The sequence below is a fragment of the Salmo salar genome, chromosome ssa07 (assembly GCF_905237065.1).
Source record: "Salmo salar chromosome ssa07, Ssal_v3.1, whole genome shotgun sequence".
Classification (NCBI taxonomy): domain Eukaryota; kingdom Metazoa; phylum Chordata; class Actinopteri; order Salmoniformes; family Salmonidae; genus Salmo; species Salmo salar.
The window spans coordinates 55193554-55216607 of record NC_059448.1 but is presented as its reverse complement, the minus strand read 5'-3'; the positions used below and the strand labels follow the sequence as shown (position 1 = coordinate 55216607).

General features: G+C 43.3%; 2 protein-coding genes across 5 annotated transcripts; one reads left to right on the top strand and one right to left on the bottom strand.

The window, feature by feature from the left end:
* Positions 1-121: 121 nt before the first annotated feature.
* LOC106609683 (26S proteasome regulatory subunit 7) lies at positions 122-4775 on the top strand. The gene is made up of 12 exons (XM_014208655.2): positions 122-311; positions 767-804; positions 1046-1127; positions 1355-1454; positions 1601-1732; positions 1849-1921; positions 2468-2563; positions 2812-2976; positions 3246-3333; positions 3564-3766; positions 4206-4302; positions 4513-4775. The coding sequence occupies exons 1-12, from the start codon at positions 239-241 to the stop codon at positions 4668-4670; spliced, it is 1305 nt and encodes a 434-aa protein (XP_014064130.1). The 5' UTR covers positions 122-238; the 3' UTR covers positions 4671-4775.
* A 36-nt stretch (positions 4776-4811) lies between these two features.
* Positions 4812-21560, bottom strand: slc26a5 (solute carrier family 26 member 5). Of its 4 annotated transcripts, none has more exons than XM_014208786.2 (18): positions 21439-21560; positions 18935-19220; positions 18300-18439; positions 14626-14736; positions 12023-12210; positions 11479-11643; positions 10946-11181; positions 10477-10624; positions 10031-10144; positions 9485-9562; positions 9107-9202; positions 8461-8567; positions 8186-8255; positions 7850-7942; positions 7501-7629; positions 6873-7088; positions 6585-6639; positions 4812-6437 (listed from the first exon to the last, which is right to left on the bottom strand). In XM_014208786.2, the coding sequence occupies exons 2-18, from the start codon at positions 19090-19092 to the stop codon at positions 6298-6300; spliced, it is 2244 nt and encodes a 747-aa protein (XP_014064261.2). In that variant the 5' UTR covers positions 19093-19220; positions 21439-21560; the 3' UTR covers positions 4812-6297. The 4 variants fall into 4 exon arrangements, with proteins under 4 accessions (XP_014064261.2, XP_014064263.2, XP_014064259.2 ...); XM_014208788.2 differs by having other exon boundaries at positions 18935-19217; positions 21439-21527; XM_014208784.2 differs by lacking the exon at positions 21439-21560 and adding an exon at positions 20333-20607.
* Between the last annotated feature and the right edge of the window lie 1494 nt (positions 21561-23054).

The following is a 23054-nucleotide window of genomic DNA, read 5'->3' as shown; positions in this document are numbered from 1 at the left end:
TTTTAAGCGACACACTTAAAACTAGTATAAGAACATTCATACATTTGAACAGATATTGGTTGTATAAAATACATTTAAAAAACTTTGGAACATTATGACAATGGGTCGTCAAATAAAGGTCCGACCCCCATTTCCGGTCAATTGTGCATAGCGGAAGTAACAAACCTGCTGTGTAATCCTTGTTGTGCTGAAGCACAAAATCTTCTAGTAAAACTTTATACACAGAATAACATTAGCAATGCCAGATTATTTGGGAGGCGATCAAAGGAAAATCAAAGATGTCAAAGAAGAGGAGGATAAACCTATCAGATGTATGTGATGATATTTTTGAGAACCACTGTTTATTAGCTAACGTTAGCTAGCTTTGTCAGTACGACAGTTAGCTATGATGGCAAATTTAAGTCATGCAATACATTGTCATGCACTGTGAATAGTTTAACAAAGATAGCTAGTTAATAGCAATATGAGCTCGATGGGTACTTAACAAAAATCAAACAAGCCACGGTGTTACGTGATCTTTACTAGTATGGCTTAATATCAGTTAGTTAGCTAGCTAGTTATCTAGCCAGGGCTAATGTTAGCTAGCCCTGGCTAATGAACACTGCCATTTTTGTTTTGGACATCGATGTCACAGTGGGTTTTTAAATTATCAATTATGCCTGGATGTAAAGACAAGCTATTACAATAATGATATGTGCCTATTTAATAGCTATGAATTGGTTGTTCGTGAATGTTATGTAAATTGTAATGTGTTTTTGCCCTCCAGCTTTGGATGAAGGAGACATTGCCTTATTGAAAACTTATGTGAGTATGAGCTAGTCTATACCTGTACATTAATTGATTGCTATTTTACATCTTGTAGGCCTAGCTACAATCATAATGACCCCTGTGATGTCTAATGGTGTAGGGCAGACCAATTCATTTTCCAGTTATTACCTATTGATTAAAGGTTGATTATCACTGATTGAAATGATCATTATCTGCTACAATAACTACATAGCCTACATTCTTTGACTGACATCTTTGTATTGCTGGTTGTGTACAGGGCCAGAGCACCTACTCCAGACAGATTAAGCAAGTGGAAGATGACATCCAAAACCTGCTCAAGAAGATCAATGAACTGACCGGTAGGCAGCACTGTGATTATACGTAACATCCATGTGTATTATCACTCATTAAACATGTAGTGTATATTGAATAGGGATTACCTTGAGTATTCTACCCTCCCATGATGCTTGAAAATATTTAGAATGTGGCTTGCTTTTCCTTAGTGATAGCAGAACATCTGTTATTTGTTGCTTTCAAGTCTGACAGATAGCGTACGTGCACTAACCTCAGCTATCTAACAATGCAGGCATTAAGGAATCGGACACTGGCCTGGCTCCCCCTGCTCTATGGGATCTGGCTGCAGACAAACAGACTCTGCAGAGCGAGCAGCCTCTGCAGGTAGCAAGGTATGGCACCTTTATCAATTTACTGTATCTCACCAGCATCATTTAATAGATTGAACTGTCTTTAAAAACAATGGATATTTTTTATTAGGTTTTCTTTTCTAGTTTGAGCTAAACACCCACATGCTTGTTGTATTTTGTTGTGGCAGATGCACAAAGATCATCAACGCTGACTCTGAAGACCCAAAGTACATCATCAATGTGAAGCAGTTTGCCAAGTTTGTGGTGGACCTGAGTGACCAGGTGGCCCCCACTGACATAGAGGAGGGTATGAGAGTCGGGTAAGGATGAAGGGTGATATCTCTTGCTCCAATAAGAATCATGTGTGCCGATGTCCAATATTGCATTGGTACAGTATTATTGTTAGATACTTAAGTCTCCTGTGTTTATCTTTTAGTGTGGATAGAAACAAGTACCAGATCCACATTCCTCTGCCTCCCAAGATTGACCCCACTGTCACTATGATGCAGGTAAGACGTGACACAACCACTTGATCTGAATTCAAGATCCGTTTCCTCACCTTCATCTGCACCGATTGGAAAAGTACTTGACGGGTGAAAACAATATGGTGGAAACTCATCCTTAGGTTGGCTTTCACCCGGTCAGCACTTTCAGATCATTGCAAAGAAGGCCAACATCTGTTTTGAGAAAAGGGTTTTATTCATTAGGGCAGACAGTAGCAAAACTTTTTGCAACAGAAAAAAAGAAATGTTTCTTGTTCAAGTTCTGGGCTGTAATCATTAGCCCAAAATGTTTTTGCTACTGAAACTGTTTACTGCAAACGGAAAATTATTTGCAACAGAGTTTCTATTGGACAAATTCAGGTAGGTCCCTCCCCCTTTGGTTCAGTTTGGTTCCTAGTGAATACACCTCAAGTAGTGCCTCCCTAATAGTCAGTTTTTTTGCTTGGTGCCTAATGTTTACGACCATGGCCTGAAATAAGGATACTTGTCAACGTATTGTAGCTACCTGAACTAACAGCAACGTCTCCCCCTGTCTCTGTTACTGTCCACTAGGTGGAAGAGAAGCCTGATGTGACCTACAGTGACGTGGGTGGATGTAAAGAGCAGATTGAGAAGCTCAGGGAGGTGGTGGAGACTCCACTGCTCCATGTAAGTGTTCCTATAGTCTCAATTTGTCATTTATAATCACTCTACCGAATATCACAATAAGGTATAAACTATACATTCGTGACATTTAAATGAGAAGGTATCAATAAATAAGGCAATAAAAACATGGGTGAGTGCCCTCAGATTTCCTGCATTTGTGGCAGGGTTATTAGACATCTCGTACACTTAAAACATATTGGATCCTTTGTACCTCTGCTGATGTCTCCTCTCGTTGTCCGTTCTGCTTTCAGCCCGAGAGGTTTGTCAACCTGGGAATTGAGCCCCCGAAGGGGGTTCTGCTGTTCGGCCCACCCGGGACAGGTAAAACCCTGTGTGCCAGAGCCGTAGCCAACCGCACCGATGCCTGCTTCATCAGGGTCATCGGCTCAGAGCTGGTCCAGAAATACGTGGGAGAGGTGAGTCACAATGGTGGAGGGTGAAGTTGCCCCCAGACACTGATCTTGGGTCAGTTTAGAATTTCCCCCAGTAATGGTTAATGTTAGGATTGGAGGATGGGAAGCTGATCCTAGATCTGTATATAGGGGAAACTTCAACCCTGAGCGAGTCACAATCAAGTTGTATTGAATTGATTTGAGAACTCAGGATAATGGAGAATTAACTCAAGAATGTGGTCCTGAATCAGTGTGAGCTTACCTTGTTCTCTGTGCTTGTTTCTCTTCCTCAGGGTGCCAGAATGGTGCGGGAGCTTTTCGAGATGGCCAGAACCAAGAAGGCATGCCTCATCTTCTTCGACGAAATTGACGCTATTGGAGGTCAGCGCTTAAAAAAAAAACTTGTGTACTGATTTAAATGCAAGACAGCTCTGTAAAAGAACACATTTATGCATTTCACAAGAAGTGGTAGTAAGTAGCCTTATCTGAGCCAGAACAGCCCATAGGGCAGGAGGCAGCTTGACGTGCACAGGGTGCTCGTCTTGTCACCAGAAATAGTAGCCCTGTCTGTTGTGCCTCGACTTACATGTGGGTTGTGTCTTGTCTTGTAGGGGCCCGTTTTGACGACGGAGCCGGTGGGGACAATGAGGTCCAGAGGACCATGCTGGAGCTCATCAACCAGCTGGACGGCTTCGACCCCAGGGGGAACATCAAGGTCCTGATGGCCACCAACCGGCCCGACACCCTAGACCCGGCCCTCATGAGGCCCGGGCGACTGGACCGGAAGATTGAGTTCAGCCTGCCTGACCTGGAGGTGAATACCATGTCTGATTAGAACGGGAGTAACTCTGACCTCTGACTCCAGTCCCTAATGGCACCCTATTCCTTTGGATCCTGGTCTAAAGTAGTGCACTATATTAGGGAATAGTGTGCCATTTGGCTGGTCAAAAGTAGTGCACTACATTAGGGAACAGGGTGCCATTTGGCTGGTCAAAAGTAGTGCACTATATGAGGGAACAGAGTGCCATTTAGAACGTAGCCTCTGACTCGGTGAATATGCAGAGGAATAGATTACATCATTACAAAGGTGGTAATAAAAAATGCATGAAGACGAATGAGAAGTGAATGAAGTTAGCTGCCAACAATTATTCCAACTGGATGAATAGTGAAGATGTGATTGGGTTGAGATTTACTCCTCAGTTTGAATGTAGAGTGGCGCTGGCAGTGTGGTAAAGAATGAGGTGTTGTTTCAGGGTCGTACTCACATCTTCAAGATCCATGCCCGCTCCATGAGCGTGGAGAGAGACATTCGCTTCGAGCTGCTGGCTCGTCTCTGTCCCAACAGCACAGGTAAGAGGACCCGACACCATGTTGTTCCGGTGATGCAACACAAGGGGGCGCCACTATTTTTAGTAATTGACATGTAAAAAGGTTGCGTTGGAATTCTCTACCCAGCACTCTCTACTGCAGCCCAATGACGGGCTCCAACCATGTAAAGCCATATTTGGGAAGCAAGGTAGTCAATCTGAAACAATCACACCGTTTGTTTTGTCCCATCAGGTGCCGAGATTCGCAGCGTGTGCACGGAGGCGGGTATGTTTGCCATCCGCGCCCGCCGGAAGATCGCCACTGAGAAGGACTTCCTGGAGGCGGTCAACAAGGTCATCAAGTCCTACGCCAAGTTCAGCGCCACCCCGAGATACATGACCTACAACTAAACAGCACCGTCTGCATCTGGGCTTGTTTCCCAAGAGGCTGGGAGTCCATGCTCATTTTCTGTCCTTCAACATTACCTACACAATTAAAGTTTATTCCAGTTTGGACGTTACAGAGCTTTCATTCAATCACACATTGACCTGTACTATAAAACTGCATTGTTTATTGATGTAAAAGTCAAGCTGTAAGATATGTACAATACATTTAAACCATCTATTTGAATGGTATATTGCTATCACAAAAATATTTAACTTCAAATGTACAAATTCATAGCTTTGTACCAACACAACATACAGCACTAGATGAGTGACTTGGATCGGACCAAACGCAGTGTTCAGCCGCTGTAGTGACTGGTTATTCATATAGTAAATTCAACTGCATATCACTGATTGAAAGACACTTGAAAGAATAGTATTAGTAACAGCTGTGAAGTGGCCATCCTGACAGCCTACCTGATTAGTTTGTTGTAGATTTGTGTAAAGATGCATTTCTTAGATATTCAGCAGGAAAGGGGTAACAAGAGGCCAATCTTTGAGAAAAACATTACAGTAAAAGTAACATGTATTCAACATGCCAGAGCTACAGTGGTGGGCCTATTCAGTGTTGCTCTCCTGGATCTCAAATGTAACCACTAATGGGGATGCTCTGAAAAGACCCTCGGCACTCAACAAAATGTGACCTAAAAACCTGAATGTTGCTATTTCTCTTCTACACAGAGACAATGCTGTGAAGAACACAAGTGCTTGAAACCATTTCCAAGACAGTAAATTCATAAATTGCTTGCTCTTACCATAAAACACCAAGAGTACTGCACGCAGCAGCCCGTAGAAATGTTAACAATAAAACCAAACCCATCTTTATTAAAAATATTTATCTCTGCTTAAAACAAAAAGTTGGAGATGGGCGTTCGGACTGTCTCCAGCCCCAACTCCCCTGGGTCACCTAAGCCTTGTACACACTGCAGGCCTTAATGCTCAAATCAGGGTTTTTTAAATCCATTTTGGAATACTGACTGTCCAAACATCAAGTTACCAAATCAGATTAGTTTGTGTTCAGACAGCAGTCATTTGCTGACATGGCTGTGCTAGTTGTCATAGTAACAACAGGTGTGTGTGCAGTGGTGTAGGCTGATTGGTGGTGGTGTTTGTGCTTTCCATCACTCAGAAGTTATGTAGCAGGCTAAGGTGACGACTCCTGCCATGGACGTTTCCCAGTTGCTTTGAAAGTTCAAAATCAAAGTAATTTTAAACAATTAACAAGCTAGTTAGCTACCACGTTCTTGTCAGAGTAGCTAGCAAGCATCAAGAGATGCCAAATAACAGTCTAAAAACACCTTCAGGGCAAATAAATCAGATTTCACCGTTCAAACACGTCAGATGGCCAGGAATCAGATTTGTATCTGACTTCAAACCACCTATGAAGATGGTTTGAAATGTGGCTAGAAATATCCTAATCCATTTGCTGTTCAGACTGCAGGGAAAAAAAGAACAGATTTGATTTATATATATTATTATATATATTACGAAAATAAAGGATTTGAGTCACTTCAAACTGCCAATGTGAACACAGCTTTAGAGCAGCCTTAGATGCATGTGGCCCCTCCCCCTTGATGTCCCCCGTCGGACAATGTCATTGGATGGCAGGGATGGTGGGCGGGGCAGTCCGGCGCCGACAGTGCAATACGGCGTCATGGATGGTGGGGAAGACCATTTCTGGGGTCGCGACCCCGGTGAAAAACTGCAGGGTGCGGAGTTCAGCCAGCAGAGTTCCTGTTAGGAAACAACACACAGCTGGCAGGTAGGCCTGCATCTGACTGACTAGTGTTATGGTTGCTCAGGCTAGTGTCTTAAACAACCTCTAGTTCAGCTACCCTCAGGTTATTTAATAGTAATCTAGACCAGTATGTTATAACTCACTGCTGCAGCCGGCGATGAAGACACACACATCCACAGCTGCATACTCCTTGATCACCTGCAGAGAGAAAAACTCATGAGAACATCACAAAATGAGGAAGTTGGAAACTTAAGAGGCGATCAGCAGTAACACCAGAGTCCTGTTCAGAAGGGCCCAACATTACAATAGAAATGTCATGAACAAAGCTGACATTACACCCAATTCTACATGACAGAAAGGCATATCTGTTCTGTAATGTTACACTTCTGAACAGACCCCAGTGTTCTGCGAGTCGAGATAAGGTCCCTTACCAACTTGATTGCTTTGGCTCCCACAGAATCGATGAAGTTGACGGGGGTCCAGTCCAGAATGAGGGTGTGGATAGGACAGAGGGGCTCTAGGAACCGGGTCTCCTCAGAGTCTGACTCTGTGTGGCTCTCGGCCACCTGCCCGTTCCCCTGCACCTCCAAGTGGTTCTGGGAGCTGCCCCCTGCCACCACTTTGTGAGTGACGCCCAGCTCCACATCCTGGCCCAATCACAAGACGACCGAAATTGTATCAGCCAATCATAAAGGAGAATGAAGGAAACCAATATCTTGTCTGCCAATCACACAGTAGAATGAACGAGACCAATAGTGTTAGCCAATCACACAGTAGAATGAAGGAGACCAATAGTGTTAGCCAATCACACAGTAGAATGAAGGAGACCAAAATTGTACCAGGCAATCACACCTCTTTTGGCTTCAAACCAACCACAACAACGCTAACAGCAAAATCCTCTTAGAAAATGACTACATGAAGGCCTTCAATTCTGCCCGTCTGTCTGGTGTTCTGGTTACAGTGTCAATATGTGGCGTGTTTCAACAAGAAGCAGGGGAAGTAAACCAAAGCGATATTGTGAGTGACAGAGTAGAAAAATCCCATATTGAATGGGCTCACCAGTTTGACGACAGCACTCATTTTTCGTGGTGACTTGTGGTTTTGGCTCTCCCTCTCTGCGCTCTCCTTCTTGAGTTTTCTTTTTCGGGCTTTCCGTATAGCCTGGAGATGTACGGGGTCCACTCCTGTCTGTACACATGTTTAAATATGACGAGACAGGATGGGCCAAGCTGGTTTTTTCCAATGCAAGGATCCCTCACTGAACTGTAGTGTAGCTACAGTCTACAGGAGAGATGGACTAGTTTGCTAGGCCTAAAGTGCTTAACCCGTAACATAGTCGGACAAAAATTAAAACTTATGCAACTCTGCATATTCCACACACAGAAACACACACGGCAGCTGAGATTACCTTCTCTTTGAGGGCGTTCAAATAAAGGTCACTGTTTGCAAAGTAGATTGAAGAGTTTGAGTGGAAAATCTTAATCCCTGTGCATTCAGCTGCCTGGAACAGAGGCAGAATCACAGGTCTCACTCCTCATCCAACACCATGTACTTTCTCATTCTATCCAAGGGTAGTTACAGGCACTAAAAAGTTCATTTATAAAAACCTTGTCCACCATTACAATTTTGTTGTGCCAAACTATCGCTAGGCAATTGTTTAATACTTTAATGAGACCTAGCTTTTTAGTGCCTGCAACTAAGACCATATAGAGTTGCTCATTATCACAAAATGACACAATATTACTTTTTCATATTCATCCACGTCACAGTACAGGCCTGTGTCCAGGACCTGTCCCAGGATCACACTCTTTGGGCTGTGGAGAAGAAGGGGGCAAGAGATATTGAAACGTTTTATGACCGTTATTTCATACATTTCCATTGAACAGATTAAAACTGAAATGACTCAACCCAAAAATCTAACTTTTTTCCAAATGATATGAAATGGTTACCAGTGATCGTGAAGGGGATATTAAATACTAAACTTGAATATATTTCAGAAGTAGTAGGATGGTTTAGTACCTCTGTGTTCTGTAGATGACACTCAGGATGGCAAATCCTAAGGCCACCAGAAGTCCAAGATCAAGGCCCAACAGCACAGAGGCCACAAAGGCTACCAGCCAGATAGCCTGGAAGACATACAGACCAAAGCAACAATGGTTACAGATCCACAGTATAAGCCTCGTTCCAGATCTCTTTGTGCTGTGTATCCAACTCCTACAGTCACTGTCATGCAATGACCATATATGATCATTTGGTAAGACAGCGCAAACTGATCTGGGACCAGGCTACCATAGCAAACTGATCTGGGACCAGGCTACCATAGCAAACTGATCTGGGACCAGGCTACCATAGCAAACTGATCTGGGACCAGGCTACCATAGCAAACTGATCTGGGACCAGGCTACCATAGCAAACTGATCTGGGACCAGGCTACCATAGCATGACATGACATGTACTGGAGGAATCTGTCCGATTCTGGTGCGATGTGGTCATGGTGCGGTCAGATCATTTAAATTGTTTACATTTTAGTCAATTCAGAAAGTAAACCAAATTCCAAGTTTTCTACATCGAAAAGCATTTAAGATAATTGGAATTTCAGTGTACTTCCTGAAATGACCCTGGGTCAGATGTAATCAGAAGGAGTTGTGTTGCAGTCCAGACTCACCAACTCGATCTTGCTGGTCCTCCACAGGGCAGGGATGTCCCTGAATTGTTTAAACATCCCCAGCAGGTTAACCATGATGATGGCAGCCAGCGCGGTCTGAAAGGACAGGGGGGGGGTAAACCAGGGTTGAGTTGGGGTGAATTACCATTCAAAACAATAAGATTGGACATTTCAATGCAAATATTTATTATATAGGCTACTGTAATAGCGATTCAAATTCCAACATCAATGTGACTTTTTAATTGGTTGACATTTTGCAAGGGATATATTAAATAAAGCTAGTGCCTCTGACAGGACTGTTTCCCTTCCTCATTCTTCCTTAGCCGTCTCATAGAACACCTGCTGTGGGTGGAGTTGGTCGGTAACAGTGACACCCACCTGTGGCAGAGGCTGGAAGACAAAACCAATGGCCACCACCACCAGCAACACCACCATAGACGCCAACAGACCCGCAATCTGCAAAGACACACACAGAGAGATAAGGTACGTTAACACACCTATCATTTAGCCTTCCTTGAGTCTGCACAGAAGCGTCTGTGGTTGATCTAATCTTTATGGCTTCACGGCGCCAATTTAGCTCCCGTTATGAGGTGACACATGTAATGAAAGGACAACTGTGTCATGTTAATGGCCATACACTCAGTGTGGGCCCAGCAAACAGGATGGGTGTGTGTGTCACTGTATCAAATCTAATTTTATTTGTCACATGTGCCGAATACAGTAGGTGTAGACTTTACAGAGAAATGCTTACTTACAAGCCCTTAAAAGTAACAATTAAAGAGCAGCAGTAAAATAACAATAGCGAGGCTATATACAGGGGTAACGGTACAGAGTCAATGTGCGGGGGCACCGGTTAGTCAAGGTAATATGTACATGTAGGTAGAGTTATTAAAGTGACCATGCATCTATGTATGTGTGTGTTACCTGCGTATTGCCCCCAGTGCTCTCCTGCACCAGACTGCGGGACATGGAACAGGTGATGGCGAAGGTGTGGAAGAAGGAGCTGACAAAGTTACACAGACCCAGGGCAATCAGCTCCTACAGGGCAACACAGAGCCAACGGGTTACACTCTGGGGTAAAGTATCCCATAGGTACAGATCTAGGATCAGCTCCTACAGGGCAACACAGAGCCAACGGGTTAGACTCTGGGGTAAAGTATCCCATAGGTACAGATCTAGGATCAGCCCCTACAGGGAAACACAGAGCCAACGGGTTAGACCCTGGGGTAAAGTATCCCATAGGTACAGATCTGGGATCAGCTTCCCCCCCCAATCCTAACCTTAACCATTAGTGGGGGAAATGCTATGACGTTCTTTGACATCTCCACTCTCCAAGGCTATAATGGCTACAGTACTGTGGAGAAACTGACCTGGTTACCATCCACACTGTAGCCGTGTTTCAGAGCAAAGATCTTGGCCAGAGAGATTCCCATGGAGAAGCCCACCACCGCTATGGCGATAGAATCCGTTACCAAGTTGGGCAACAGAGAGAAGTCTGGGATTGCAGGTGGAAGCAGCCTGGAAACAAATAAATATTGTCTGAAAAGTTGACTGAATAGTAACTACTGTTTGTACAGTACATGTCTTCTGATGCTGTTACTTGTGCATTTTGACTCACTAAACACTTTTTGGACCATAATATGCCACCGATACCTTTTCCCACTATAGAGCTGACCTGAACCGTACTGGCTTGGATATTGGGTTCTCACAATGTGCTTTTCAGGTTCTAGTAACCATGTAGGATGCATACAGTAACCCGTTTGGTTTGGCTGGGTCGAAGGCCAGTTCAGTACAGCTTGGTTTGGATCGGCCCAGTAGTATGAAAAGTCCTTCTCTTACCCGGATGGAATTGTCCTGACCACGTCCACTTGGTAGTTCTCTGACAGACTGAGACCATAGGAGATCCCCGTTGAGACCATGACCACAATGATCTCTCCAGGGATGGGCACAGGCAGCTTCTTCTTGAAGCGCTCGTTGAGGTCCTTCACGCAGTAGAGGACCACCATGCAGACCACGCCCACAATCAACGTGGTCACGTTGGTGCTGGTGATGTCACTGAACACGGCTGTAACACTCTGGGAGGAGAGAGGGGGTGTGAGAGACCTGGGAGTGTGTCCGTGTCCCCGAGAGCATTGCATAAAACTCACAATCTATATTTATCAAGAATTAATCATTTGTCGATTTATAACTAAATCATGCAGGCTTGTAAACTAGGCCTAATACCCATTTATTACAGCAGAGTACATCCACGGACTCCTATAATGTGGATGACTTTCCTGTCTGCTGCCATTTAAAAATGAACCACTCCATTCCTCATGCAGGGGCCCCCATCCAGCGGCAGAGGCCCCTGAGAAGCCCCGTCAGTGACTCACATTAAGAGCGGACAGGGGCCCACTGAAGCGCGGGGTCTGGATGCCCAGCAGGTATTTAAGCTGAGAGATGAAGACGTGGACGGCCGCGGCCGTGGTGAATCCGCGTACCAGGGGCTCCGTGAGGTAGATGGCCACAAAGCCAAACCGCAACAACCCCAGGACCAGCTGGGGGGAAAGGAAAGAAAGAGACAGAGAGAGAGAGAGCGAGAGAGAAAGACAAACAAGGGGAGAGTAGATGATGACGATTTACTTGCATAATAAATGTCAACATAGATAAAGTATGTTGACATTAGGTCAACTAAGTTGCGGTCCTGTGGATCCCACTATGGCTGAGTAAACAGTGAGCGCTGAGCAACCTGTTGAAACCAAAAACCCCAAGGTTATGGGATGATCCTTATCTTCAGCATGAAAACTTTGACCTCTTATTGAGAGACTGACTAGTGGTGGGGAAGCTAGTGGCAACATGGAATAATCAGTGGTCTCATGCCAGCAGAGAGGATGCTGGGTTATTTGAGGGGAGGTGGAAGAGGGGAGTGTAACCCACCTGTATGACTCCCACCAGGGTGGTGAGGACTACGGCTACGTGGACCCTCCTGGCATCACGGGCCTCTGTGTCAATGAAGACGGTGGTGTTGGTGGAGGTACCATTCAGGGCCTGGATGGTGAACATGGAGTCAGGGGCCTCCCTCACCACCACTCCTCCAATCATCAGGCTGATCACCGCAAACGTGCCTGCAGAGAGCACAGCCACAGCCTTAAAATTAGGGGTGTCAAACTCAACTCCTGGAGGGCTGAATGTTAGCTGTTTTTGCTATTTCCTTTCAATTTGTGGTAGCAGGCTGCCTAATGGTTCAGAGCATTATGACACTAACCAAAATGTCGCTGGTACAAAATCACAGAGCCGACTAGGTGAAAAGTCTGTCAATGTGCTCTTGAGCAAGGCACTTAACCCTAATTAAGCGCGCCTGCTAAATGACTCAAATGTAAATGCAGAATGTGTCCAATTAAGAAGTAGACAGCCAGGGAGTTCCTTACTAATTAGTGACCTTAACTGACCAATGAAGAACAGGAGAGGAGCGAAAAGCAACCGACACTCGGCCCCCTGGGGGTTAATGGTTTAGGGGTATGGGCTTTTAAGGGACAGGGTTTAGGAGTTATAGGGTTCAGGGACACAGACAAAGGGCTTAACACCTGGCAGCTTATTATTGATACTGAATATGATGACATCACTCTGAAATAAAACAGAATAATAGAAGTATAAATGAATTGAATGAAATGAACTATGATCTACTCTCTCTTCAGCGGGTTGAGTCTGACTGACCATTGCCTCATCCTGTATGGCTCAATTGGTAGAGCATGCACCGCCAAAATTGTGGGTTCGATTCCCGGGGCCACACACACGACTGTAAGTCGCGTTGGATAAAAAGCGTCTGTTAAATGGCATATATTATTATTTCATGACATTGACTCATACAACAGTTTGACTTGGTAGCTTTGGCACTCCCCCTAGGTCAAATAATTATCACAGCACTCCCCATTCCCCTCGAGGTTATCAGTCAGTCTCCAAGGTGCCAGGTTCTTTATCAGTAATGGTTTAATAGAGAGGGGAGACATCAGTGCCACACCAGTGCAAACAGCTGTGAACCCAGTCCAGGCGCCTCTGCAAGTCTCTGTGTCTGGTAAAAGAGGTATGAAGCCATGTAAAAATGAATGTTAAAAAGGTGTTCTCATTTCCAGGTCAGGTTTGCTTGTGTTAGCTCGTTACGTTTGCAACTAGAGATGTTGACACGGGCTTTTGCCCAAGACTTGAACGGGTGCCAAAATATTCCTTCATCCCTGCCTCAGAGTGAGAAGGCAGTCGCAAGTTACTACAGCAACTGCCCTCCTTAAGGCCACAATTTGGGCGGAGGCCATTTTGTTACAACTGCTGCCGCTAACTATTTCCAAGACGGTTTTAGTTCTTCTTTTCTTGTTGAAGTGTTTTATGTGATTCACTGACTCACCGAGTTGTCAAAAGGAGACAAACGTGACGGCTGAAATTGGAGACAAGGCCAATGAATGCCTTGAATGTTCCCATAAATCTAGCCTGTCTATGTGCAACAGATGGAGTCACTATATGCCAAGAGACCTGACCTCACCCAAACTTAACAAGGACACCGATCAATTCCCAAAGTAAACCATTTCAAAACTTGGCTCATTTCCTGAAGTGTCATGAAAAAATAGTTCAGCTATTATTCTGGCCACTTTATCTGTTACTCTTGAACAGATCAATCTCTCAGAGGTAACCCAGACTCTTGATTGACTGGGCTCCCTGGGTGGATGAGAAGGCTGAGTCCCCTATAGCACCATATTACCTTCATAGTGCACTACTGTTGACCCGGGCCCCATAGGGCTCTGACCAACAGTAGAGCACTAAATAGGAAATAGGGTGCTATTTGGAATTCACCTGTTGTTGATGTGGTTTGGAATGGTCAGTCTGTACTTGGCACAGCCACCGGAATACAAAACTCTGGCCAAGAAGTGAAAAGGTCACGGCTGTCCAGGGGTAGAGACCTACAGGAAAACTATGTGAATACAACCAGGACTACTTCATTGGAAATCCCAGTAGGAGTAACATCCATCACCACAGGGAAGCTGCAGGGGTAGTGTTCAGTAGAGCACAAAGTAACAAACCGGTTTGCAAGGGAAAACAAAAACCAATGTTCTTATTAGAGACGTTCGGGTAGTATCTGTACCTCCACGTTTCAAAACATTTACTTAAGCAATAAGGCCCGAGGGGGTGTGGTATATGGTCAATATACCACGGGTAAAGGGCTGTTCTTAGGCACGACTCAACGCGGAGTATACAGCCTGTATACAGCCCGTAGCCCTGGTATATTGGCCATATATCACAAACCCCAGAGGTGCCTCATTGCTATCATAAACTGGTTACCAACGTAATTAGAGCAGTAAAAATAAATGTTTCGTCAAACCTGTGGTATACGGTCTGATATACCACGACTGTCAGCCAATCAGCATTCAGGGCTCGAACCACCCAGTTTATAACAGTGAACACGACTCCGCTCCTGGTTAGCCACATTATACAGCTCAAGAGTGTAAAGTGACTTCCTCTGCACTAGTTGGAGCTCCGTCGTCAGGATTGCTCACCTATCGATATGTGTCTAGAGGTCCCAAAGAAGGTGTAGAGCAGGACGGGGTAGAAGGAGGAGTACAGGCCATACACAGGAGGCACGGCAGCCAGCATGGCATAGGCAAGACCTGGGGAGAGAGGACAGGGGGAAGAGATGGAATCATGTTCTACTACCCAGTGCATACACACATTGATACGTCAGTAGCTAAGATGGGGAGAAGTCTGTCCATAATAAAGCACTGCTCTACCTTCTTAACAGCAACGCAGGTCCTACAGGTTCTAGTTTTGTCGCACCTGGACTACTGTACAGTCGTGTGGTCAGGTGCCACAAAGAGGGACTTGTTGTGAAATGTTTTTAAAATTGTACAACTTCCTTAATTTTGATGGACCCCAGGAAGAGTAGCTGCTGCCTTGGCAGGAACTAATGGGGATCCATAATAAATACAGTACCAGTCAAAAGTTAGGACACTTATTAATTCCAGGATTTTGCTTTATTTTTACTATTTTCTACATTGTAGAATAGTGAAGACACACTCTTGGCATCCAGGTGAAGCTGGTTGAGAGAATGCCAAGAGTGTGCAACGCTGTCATCAAGGCAAAGGGTGGCTAGTTTGAAGGATCTCAAATATAAAATATATTTGGATTTGTTTAACACTTTTTTGGTTACGACATGATTCTGTGTTATTTCATAGTTTTGATGTCTTCACTATTATTCTACAATAGTAAAAATAAAGAAAAACCCTAGAATGAGTAGGTGTGTCCAAACTTGACTGGTACTGTATATGCTGAACGAAAATATAAACGCAACATGCAACAATTTCAAAGATGTTGCTGAGTTACAGTTCATATATAAAGAAATCAGTCAATTGAAATAAATATATTAGGCCCTAATCTATGGATTTCATATGACTGGGCAAGGGCGCAGTCCACCCACTGGGGAGCCAGGCCCAGTCAATCAAAATGAGTTTTTCCCCACAAAAAGGGCTTTGTTCCAGACAGAAATACTCCTCAGAAGAATCCGGATGTGAAGGTCCTGGGCTGGTCTGCGGTTGTGAGGCCGGTTGGACTTATTGCCAAATTCTCTAAAATGACGTTGAAAGTGGGTTATGGTAAAAATAATAACATTAACCTCTCTAGGGTATGTGGGACGAAATCGTCCCACCTACTCAACAGCAAGTGGAATCCCGTGGCGCGATATTCAAATACCTTAGAAATGCTATTACTTCAATTTCTCAAACATATGACTATTTTACACCATTTTAAAGACAAGACTCTCGTTAATCTAACCACACTGTCCGATTTCAAAAAGGCTTTACAACGAAAGCAAAACATTAGATTATGTCAGCAGAGTACCCAGCCAGAAATAATCAGACACCCATTTTTCAAGCTAGCATATAATGTCACATAAACCCAAACCACAGCTAAATGCAGCACTAACCTTTGATGATCTTCATCAGATGACACTCCTAGGACATTATGTTATACAATACATGCATGTTTTGTTCAATCAAGTTCATATTTATATCAAAAACCAGCTTTTTACATTAGCATGTGACGTTCAGAACTAACATACCCACCGCAAACTTCCGGTGAATTTACTAAATTACTCACGATAAACGTTCACAAAAAACATAACAATTATTTTAAGAATTATAGATACAGAACTCCTTTATGCAATCGCTATGTCCGATTTTAAAATAGTTTTTCGGCAAAAGCACATTTTGCAATATTCTGAGTAGATAGCTCGCCATCACGGGCTAGCTATTTTGACACCCACCAAGTTTGGCCCTCACCAAACTCCGATTTACTATAAGAAAAATTGGATTACCTTTGCTGTTCTTCGTCAGAATGCACTCCCAGGACTTTTACTTCAATAACAAATGTTGGTTTGGTTCAAAATAATCCATAGTTATGTTCAAATATCCTCTGTTTTGTTCGTGCGTTCAAGACACTATCCGAAGGGTGACGGAAGGGTTACACGCCCGACGCGTTTTGTGACAAAAAAATCTAAATATTCCATTACCGTACTTCGAAGCATGTCAACCGCTGTTTAAAATCAATTTTTATGCGATTTTTCTCGTAAAAAAGCGATAATATTCCGACCGGGAAACCCTGTTTTCGTTCAAAGACGAAAAAATAAAAATATGGTGTCGGCTCGTGCACGCGCCCCCAGTCTCATTGTTCTCTGATCGACCACTATCCAAATGCGCTACTGTTTTTCAGCCATGGCCTGCAGAGTCATCATTCACCGTTCTGCCGCCTTCTGAGAGCCTATGGGAGCCGTAGGAAGTGTCACGTTACAGCAGAGATCCTCAGTTTTCAATAAAGAGAGTGTAGAAGGCCAAGAAATGGTCAGAGAGGGCACTTCCTGTAAGGAATCTTCTCAGGTTTTTGCCTGCCATATGAGTTCTGTTAAACTCACAGACACCATTCAAACAGTTTTAGAAACTTTAGGGTGTTTTCTATCCAAATCAAACAATTATATGCATATTCTAGTTTCTGGGCAGTAGTAATAACCAGATTAAATCGGGTACGTTTTTTTATCCGGCCGTGCAAATACTGACCCCTACCCTAGAGAGGTTAAATGATCTGGCAACAGCTCGTGGACATTCCTGCAGTCAGCATGCCAATTGCACGCTCCCTCAAAACTTGAGGTATCTGTGGCATTGTGTTGTGTGACAAAACTGCACATTTTATAGTGGCCTTTTGTCCCCAGCACAAGGTGCATCTGTGTAACGATCATGCTGTTTAATCAACTTCTTAATATGCCTCACCTGTCAGTTGGATGGATTATCTAGGCAAAGGAAAAATGCTCACTAACTGGGATGTAAACAAATTTGTGCACAACATTTGAGAGAAATAAGCTTTTTGTGTGTATGGAAAATTGTTGGGATCTTTTATTTCAGCTCATGGAACCAACACTTTACATGTCGTGTTTATATTTTTGTTTAGTATAAAACAATCTCGTCAGAAAGGCAGCATCTGGCATTACCACTTCAACAGTCGTCCCTTATCTCCAAGCAGAAGATGGTGGCCTAGCAGCCTTGTTGTTGGCTCAGCTCATGGCTGGTCTCACCAGTGGTGTGGCGCTTTTCTTTATAGGTTTGTACTGACAGATGTATCATTGAATAAAATCATTTTAGAATATGAAGAAAATACATCCTCCAAATGCAACATGTGTATACCTACACGTTGGCTCAAATACATGTATTTTTTTTTTTATTACCCTCAAGCACTAAATTAGATCCTCCTAACGTCAAAATTGTCAGTGATGGTAATAGCCTATCGTGAATGACAATTTGTCATGTTTTACAGGTGACATTCCAAGCTGCATCTGCCAAACCAGACATTTGATCTCTGCGTTGTTAATCCATTTCATGGGAATATGGAGTCTTCTTGAATGATGTGTAACTACTGTTTCGTGAGTGAATTTTAAAGCACATGTTAACAACAAGCCATACCTGTATTTGATTTCAATCAAAGCACAAACTGGTAGGCTATTTATTGGCACGTGTTGTTGAGTTTTAGTCGCTTTAAAAAGGGAAAAAACACAAACATTGAGCACAATCAACAATGATTTAGCTTCGATATAACTTTATTAAAACGAGCACCATTCTGAGAAGTGCCGCCCCTGACTCTAAACCCATTCTGAGAAGTGCAGCAGTATACCCCTGACTCCAACCCCACTGACCTTGAGGTAGCTGCATGACCCCCGTGCTGAGGCCTGAGACCAGGTCCCCAAACAGGTACTCCTTGACAGGGTAGGACGGCAGCCATGTTAAAATGGGCAGGAAGCTCAGAGCAATAGCTTTGGCCCTTTCTGATGAGCAGCTGGGAAGAGAGAGAGTGAGTGAGTAGGTGTGTGTGTGTATGTGTGCTTAATCAGCTTATCTATTAGTGAAGCTTCCTAGCAGCAAGTAAATGGGTGTGTACTTCTACTAGTGTAATACTAGACAAACATTGTCAGATAAAAAAAAATAATAATCATAACTTCACATAAGCTTTTAGTCGCAACAAATTTCCTGAAACAAGGTATTGCATAATTCCACATCCCAGTCACACACTCAGCAATGTTCTTCAATCCCGGTCATCAAAACACTGATAGGTATGTCTACTGGGCTGGAACAACACTGTGGGTCCCAATAACCAGGATTGAAGAACACAACACTACAGTCTGTTCAGATCTGTAACAGGGTCGTGTTCTTTAGGACCTGTCCAATAAGAACCACAAATGTTTTCCATTTTCTGTTGCAAAACGTTTTGCTACAGTGTGTACTATTAAACACAACCCAGGTCTGTGGACACTAACTCGATGTAGATGCTTACTGGAGCTGCTGTGCCAGTCTCTGCCTGATGGTCTTGGGGCTCCTCTCTCTCGGGTGCAGGAGCTGTGTGTGGAGGTAGGCCTCATCGAACACAGGCCGTTCCACACGGTACATCAGCGGTGGGGGCGCATCCTCGCAGGGCGTTACATGTTGTTCCATAACACAGACAGGACACTGGGCATGTCAGAGAAAGGGGGCGGCTCCTAGCTTAAGTAGGCTCTTTCTCTCTCTCTGTGTGTGGTTCGCTGTCTCCTTTTCCACACGTCCTGCTTCCTCCCGCTGCTCTGCTGAGGGAGGAAGACAAAACAGTCAGTAACTGTTTAGACCAAATGTTTTTGAAGCAAAGCGTTATTTTGACCAAACTCCAGCAGGGTTGAGCACCATGCGGCTGGTAGTTTTCATTAATAGAGTAGCCCTATTTATGGAGATTACAATGCGTTTCTGAATTTTTGGGGGGAGGGGGGCTATCTGGGCTATCTTTTCAAGCAAATATTTTTGAACTGATATCGCAAAATTGTGACCTAATATTAACTTTCTGCTCCATGTGGAAAAAGAAAAACAGGGGTTTATTCACTAGGAACCGAAGGGGAAGAAACAGAAAGTGAACTCCTGAACTTGTCCATTAAGAAACTTGTTTTCGTGGCAAAACGTTCTGTTGCAAATAGTTGTACTACAGTTGGCACTAATGAATACACCCCATGTGTGTTCTACATAAGAAAGTTTCCACTCCAAAATCAATGCAGAGGAAGGTGCCTATTATTTGGGCTAAACAGTCCAAACTACACTTCAGGCTGACTGTAGTAGCCTGGCCTACACAACATGGCAAACCAGAGGATATTGACCTTTCAGGTTGGAAGCTACTTAGAGGAAAGGTCTCCAGCAGCCTTACTAAAAATAGACATCCATATTCTTATCATATACTTTATAGACTTCTGCGGCAATGGTAAACATGATCACATTACTCTTAAATCAGAACAATGTCTAAAGCAGGGCTCTCCAACTGTTGTTCCTGGAGAGCTAACCTCCTGTATAGGCATTCACGTAAAGGTATAGGCTATGACTGACTACTTACTGTAAAATCAGAATATTTAAACAAAAATTAAACATGAGATTAAATATGTTAAACTGAACTTCTGGAACCCTGACAATAAAGACGTGAAGTTATCACAACATGTGTATAGTAACTGGCTGTTCCTCTTGATTTTGTTAGCTGCCTAGCGACTTGTGTCATCACTGACAAAACACAACCACATCCTCAAAATAAAAGGTAGCTAACTAACGTTAGCCACATGTTTTAACCTGAATTGCAGGTTACAGAGGAATGTGTAGCGGAAAAGTGATGGCTATCTACAGAATGAAAAGCGGACATGACAGATGCGAATGAAGGACCATTTCTTACCTTCCCGACCTCACTCTGACGCGATTGACCGAATTCAATTTTAGAAACTGACCGCGCATCTAGGCTCCGGTTACAGTTTAACACCGGGAATGCAGTTTAACAACTGTCGACACTCGACCGGAGGAAGATCACTTGATGGAGTGGGACTCACGTAAACTCTGACGTCACTAAACCAGTGCTCATGGGACTTGTATTTTCTTTCCTACAGTAGTTGGATGATGATAGAAATGTATTCCCCTTTTCTTATTATCGTTATTGGTGCTATCTATATACGTATTATAGTTCTTTGGTTGGTGTTTTTCCGAAGTATATGCATCTACATTTCCAAAATACTCATCTAAATTAGAAAGAAAAATGATACATTGGTTTTGTTTCAGTTTATCATACTACATAATTCCGTGAATGTTATAAACACTGACAATTGCCTTGCAGATACATTTACAAAAAGACAGAAGATCGCTCTCATTCTCCCATGGAATGGTAGTCTGGTCGGCCTGGCCCTATTGATGGTCATTGCTATCCAGTGTCCTTGGGACGTTCCTACCCTAAACCCTAACAACCCAGTCTAACAACCCAGTCTCACAGATTGTGAAATAGACACGAATTGCCTATTGGAAATGTGTGACAGACACACGAAAAAGTACATGTTTTCGTGTGCAGTACACGATTTTGTATACAGTGCATTTCAATCACTGATAAAGACAGTAGGTTACTTAATACAGAAAAGAAAGGCAGGGGCGTATAACGCGAAACTCTAGCAAACCAAAGGTTGTGTGTTCGAATCTCTTCATGGATAACTTTTGCATTTTCGCTACTTTGCAACTACTTTGCATGTTAGCTAACCCTTCCCCTAACCTTAACCCAACTCCAAAACCTAACCCTTTAACTACTTAGCTAGCATATTAACCACCACCTTAACCCCTAACCATGCTAACGTTAGCCACGGCAAATAGGAATTCTTGAAATGTACACGAATGCGTCAAGAAAACAGTGTAATAGACAGGAAATGCGTTGTGATGAAAATCGTGCCTCTGACGAATTTCGAATAAGTCATTTGTGTCTATTTCACAATAAGCTGTGAGAGTGTGTTGAACCTTAACCCTTACCTTAACCATTTTAAATGTCAACTTCAACGGGCTACGGACCCCATACAGATACAAAGGCGCTCTCGAGTGGTCTTCTTGTGTCAAATAAATGTATTCATGAAATATTATTAACGTGCTCAAATAATATTCCGACAGGTGGCGCCATTGTATGCTTTTTACAAGCTCGTGTCTCGGTTCTGCTTGTTTTTTAGCAGGGTACGTCACTAATCACTACATGTCTCAGTTCTGCTTTTTGACATTATATTGCTGGCATTAAATTATAGCTACTTGGTCAAAGGCTTAGGTCACCTATACTGCCTAAAAACTGTACTTTATAAAGTGGCAGGTGGGTCCTGCATTCAAACATATGGTTAGGAAATGGTCATGGATCTAAATGTTGGCTGTGAGTAAACTTGACAACTTCAACCCTTCAAAGTCAATCTTAAATGGCCAATTGGGTGTACCAATTTCACCACCACTACTTTCATTGCTACTACTACTACTTATCAGGCAAAAAATAACAAGTTAGGTTGGCTACATTCATGTATTTTCTCCACTCTACTCTATAGGCTATGAGCATGTCCTACTGAACAGAGGACCCTTTAATCCATAGCCTCTTTACAGAAATAAGACGACCAGACCCAACTTGTCTGGTGCTAGCAGGCAGCCAGCTGGCACTCAAGGGCGACCCCAGAGGAGGGCTACCTGGAAGGCTGCCAGTGACTAAGAGAGTCCCAGGCCTCAAAAGCCTTCTGGACAGGGTCTGTGTAGTGTGATACCCTGGCATAACAGCATTCTCCCTTTACACATCACAGCATTCATTACAGGCCATAAGGTAAAATTATTTGGTCCTTTTTATTTTATATCACTTTTTTAAAAAAGAATGGTGATCTCAGATGAAGGCACATGGTAATCTGAATTTCCTCACAATTCAAGGCATGAATACTATTCACTGTTCTCTTTTTGTGCATCTGTTTTACTTTGTAATCATATGAGAACATCAATCTCAAAGGAACTGCCTGTCTCAATTCTGCATGTCCAGACAAAGCCATGACCTAAGCAATACTGTCATGTTGAGTCACTCACACTTTGTCAGATTATTTAAAGGCCCATTGCAGTCAAAGTTCAGTTTTCCTATGTTTTGTAGCAATTGTACAACAGCTGATTAACTAACACTGTAAAAGCGTTAAAAAAATCCTGATAGTTGCTGCTTGAAAATCCAATCTACATAGGACCTTCTAATCAGCAGGTTTGCATGGGCGGGAGTTTCGGCTTGCCAGGTGACGTCACCAGGCGGTAATTTGGTTAATACACCATTAACAAAGAGAGTTCCAAACATAGAGATCCTATTAAATTACTAGAGGGGGTCTATGTTATAAACCCTCAAAGTTCCAGAATGGAGTGAAAATGGCAGCCAAATTGGTCAGGGACAAATCCAAACTAGTCTATGAATGGCCGTTGAGGCATAATCCAGATTGTATTTATGCAGAAAAATACATGTAAGGCATGTGATATACCCGAAATTGTGCATTAAAATATTGTCAGATAATTATAAATACAGGGTTTTTTTTACAGGTTTTATATACATTTTCTGTATAAATAGCCTCTAAAATACATGATCCTAAATGTCAAAATTT

Bases quoted from the DNA above. Each gene is read 5' to 3' on its own strand.
- LOC106609683 (XM_014208655.2), top strand. From the start codon at position 239: ATGCCAGATTATTTGGGAGGCGATCAAAGGAAAATCAAAGATGTCAAA. The intron at 1,128-1,354 runs GTAGGCAGCACT...CTAACAATGCAG, and splicing joins GAAGATCAATGAACTGACCG to GCATTAAGGAATCGGACACT. The intron at 1,455-1,600 runs GTATGGCACCTT...TTGTTGTGGCAG, and splicing joins CAGCCTCTGCAGGTAGCAAG to ATGCACAAAGATCATCAACG.
- slc26a5 (XM_014208786.2), bottom strand. From the start codon at position 19,092: ATGGAACAACATGTAACGCCCTGCGAGGATGCGCCCCCACCGCTGATG. The intron at 11,644-12,022 runs GTGGGTTACACT...CTTTCCCCCCAG, and splicing joins CCCTGGTGGGAGTCATACAG to CTGGTCCTGGGGTTGTTGCG. The intron at 8,256-8,460 runs GTACTAAACCAT...TCTTCTCCACAG, and splicing joins GTCATCTACAGAACACAGAG to CCCAAAGAGTGTGATCCTGG.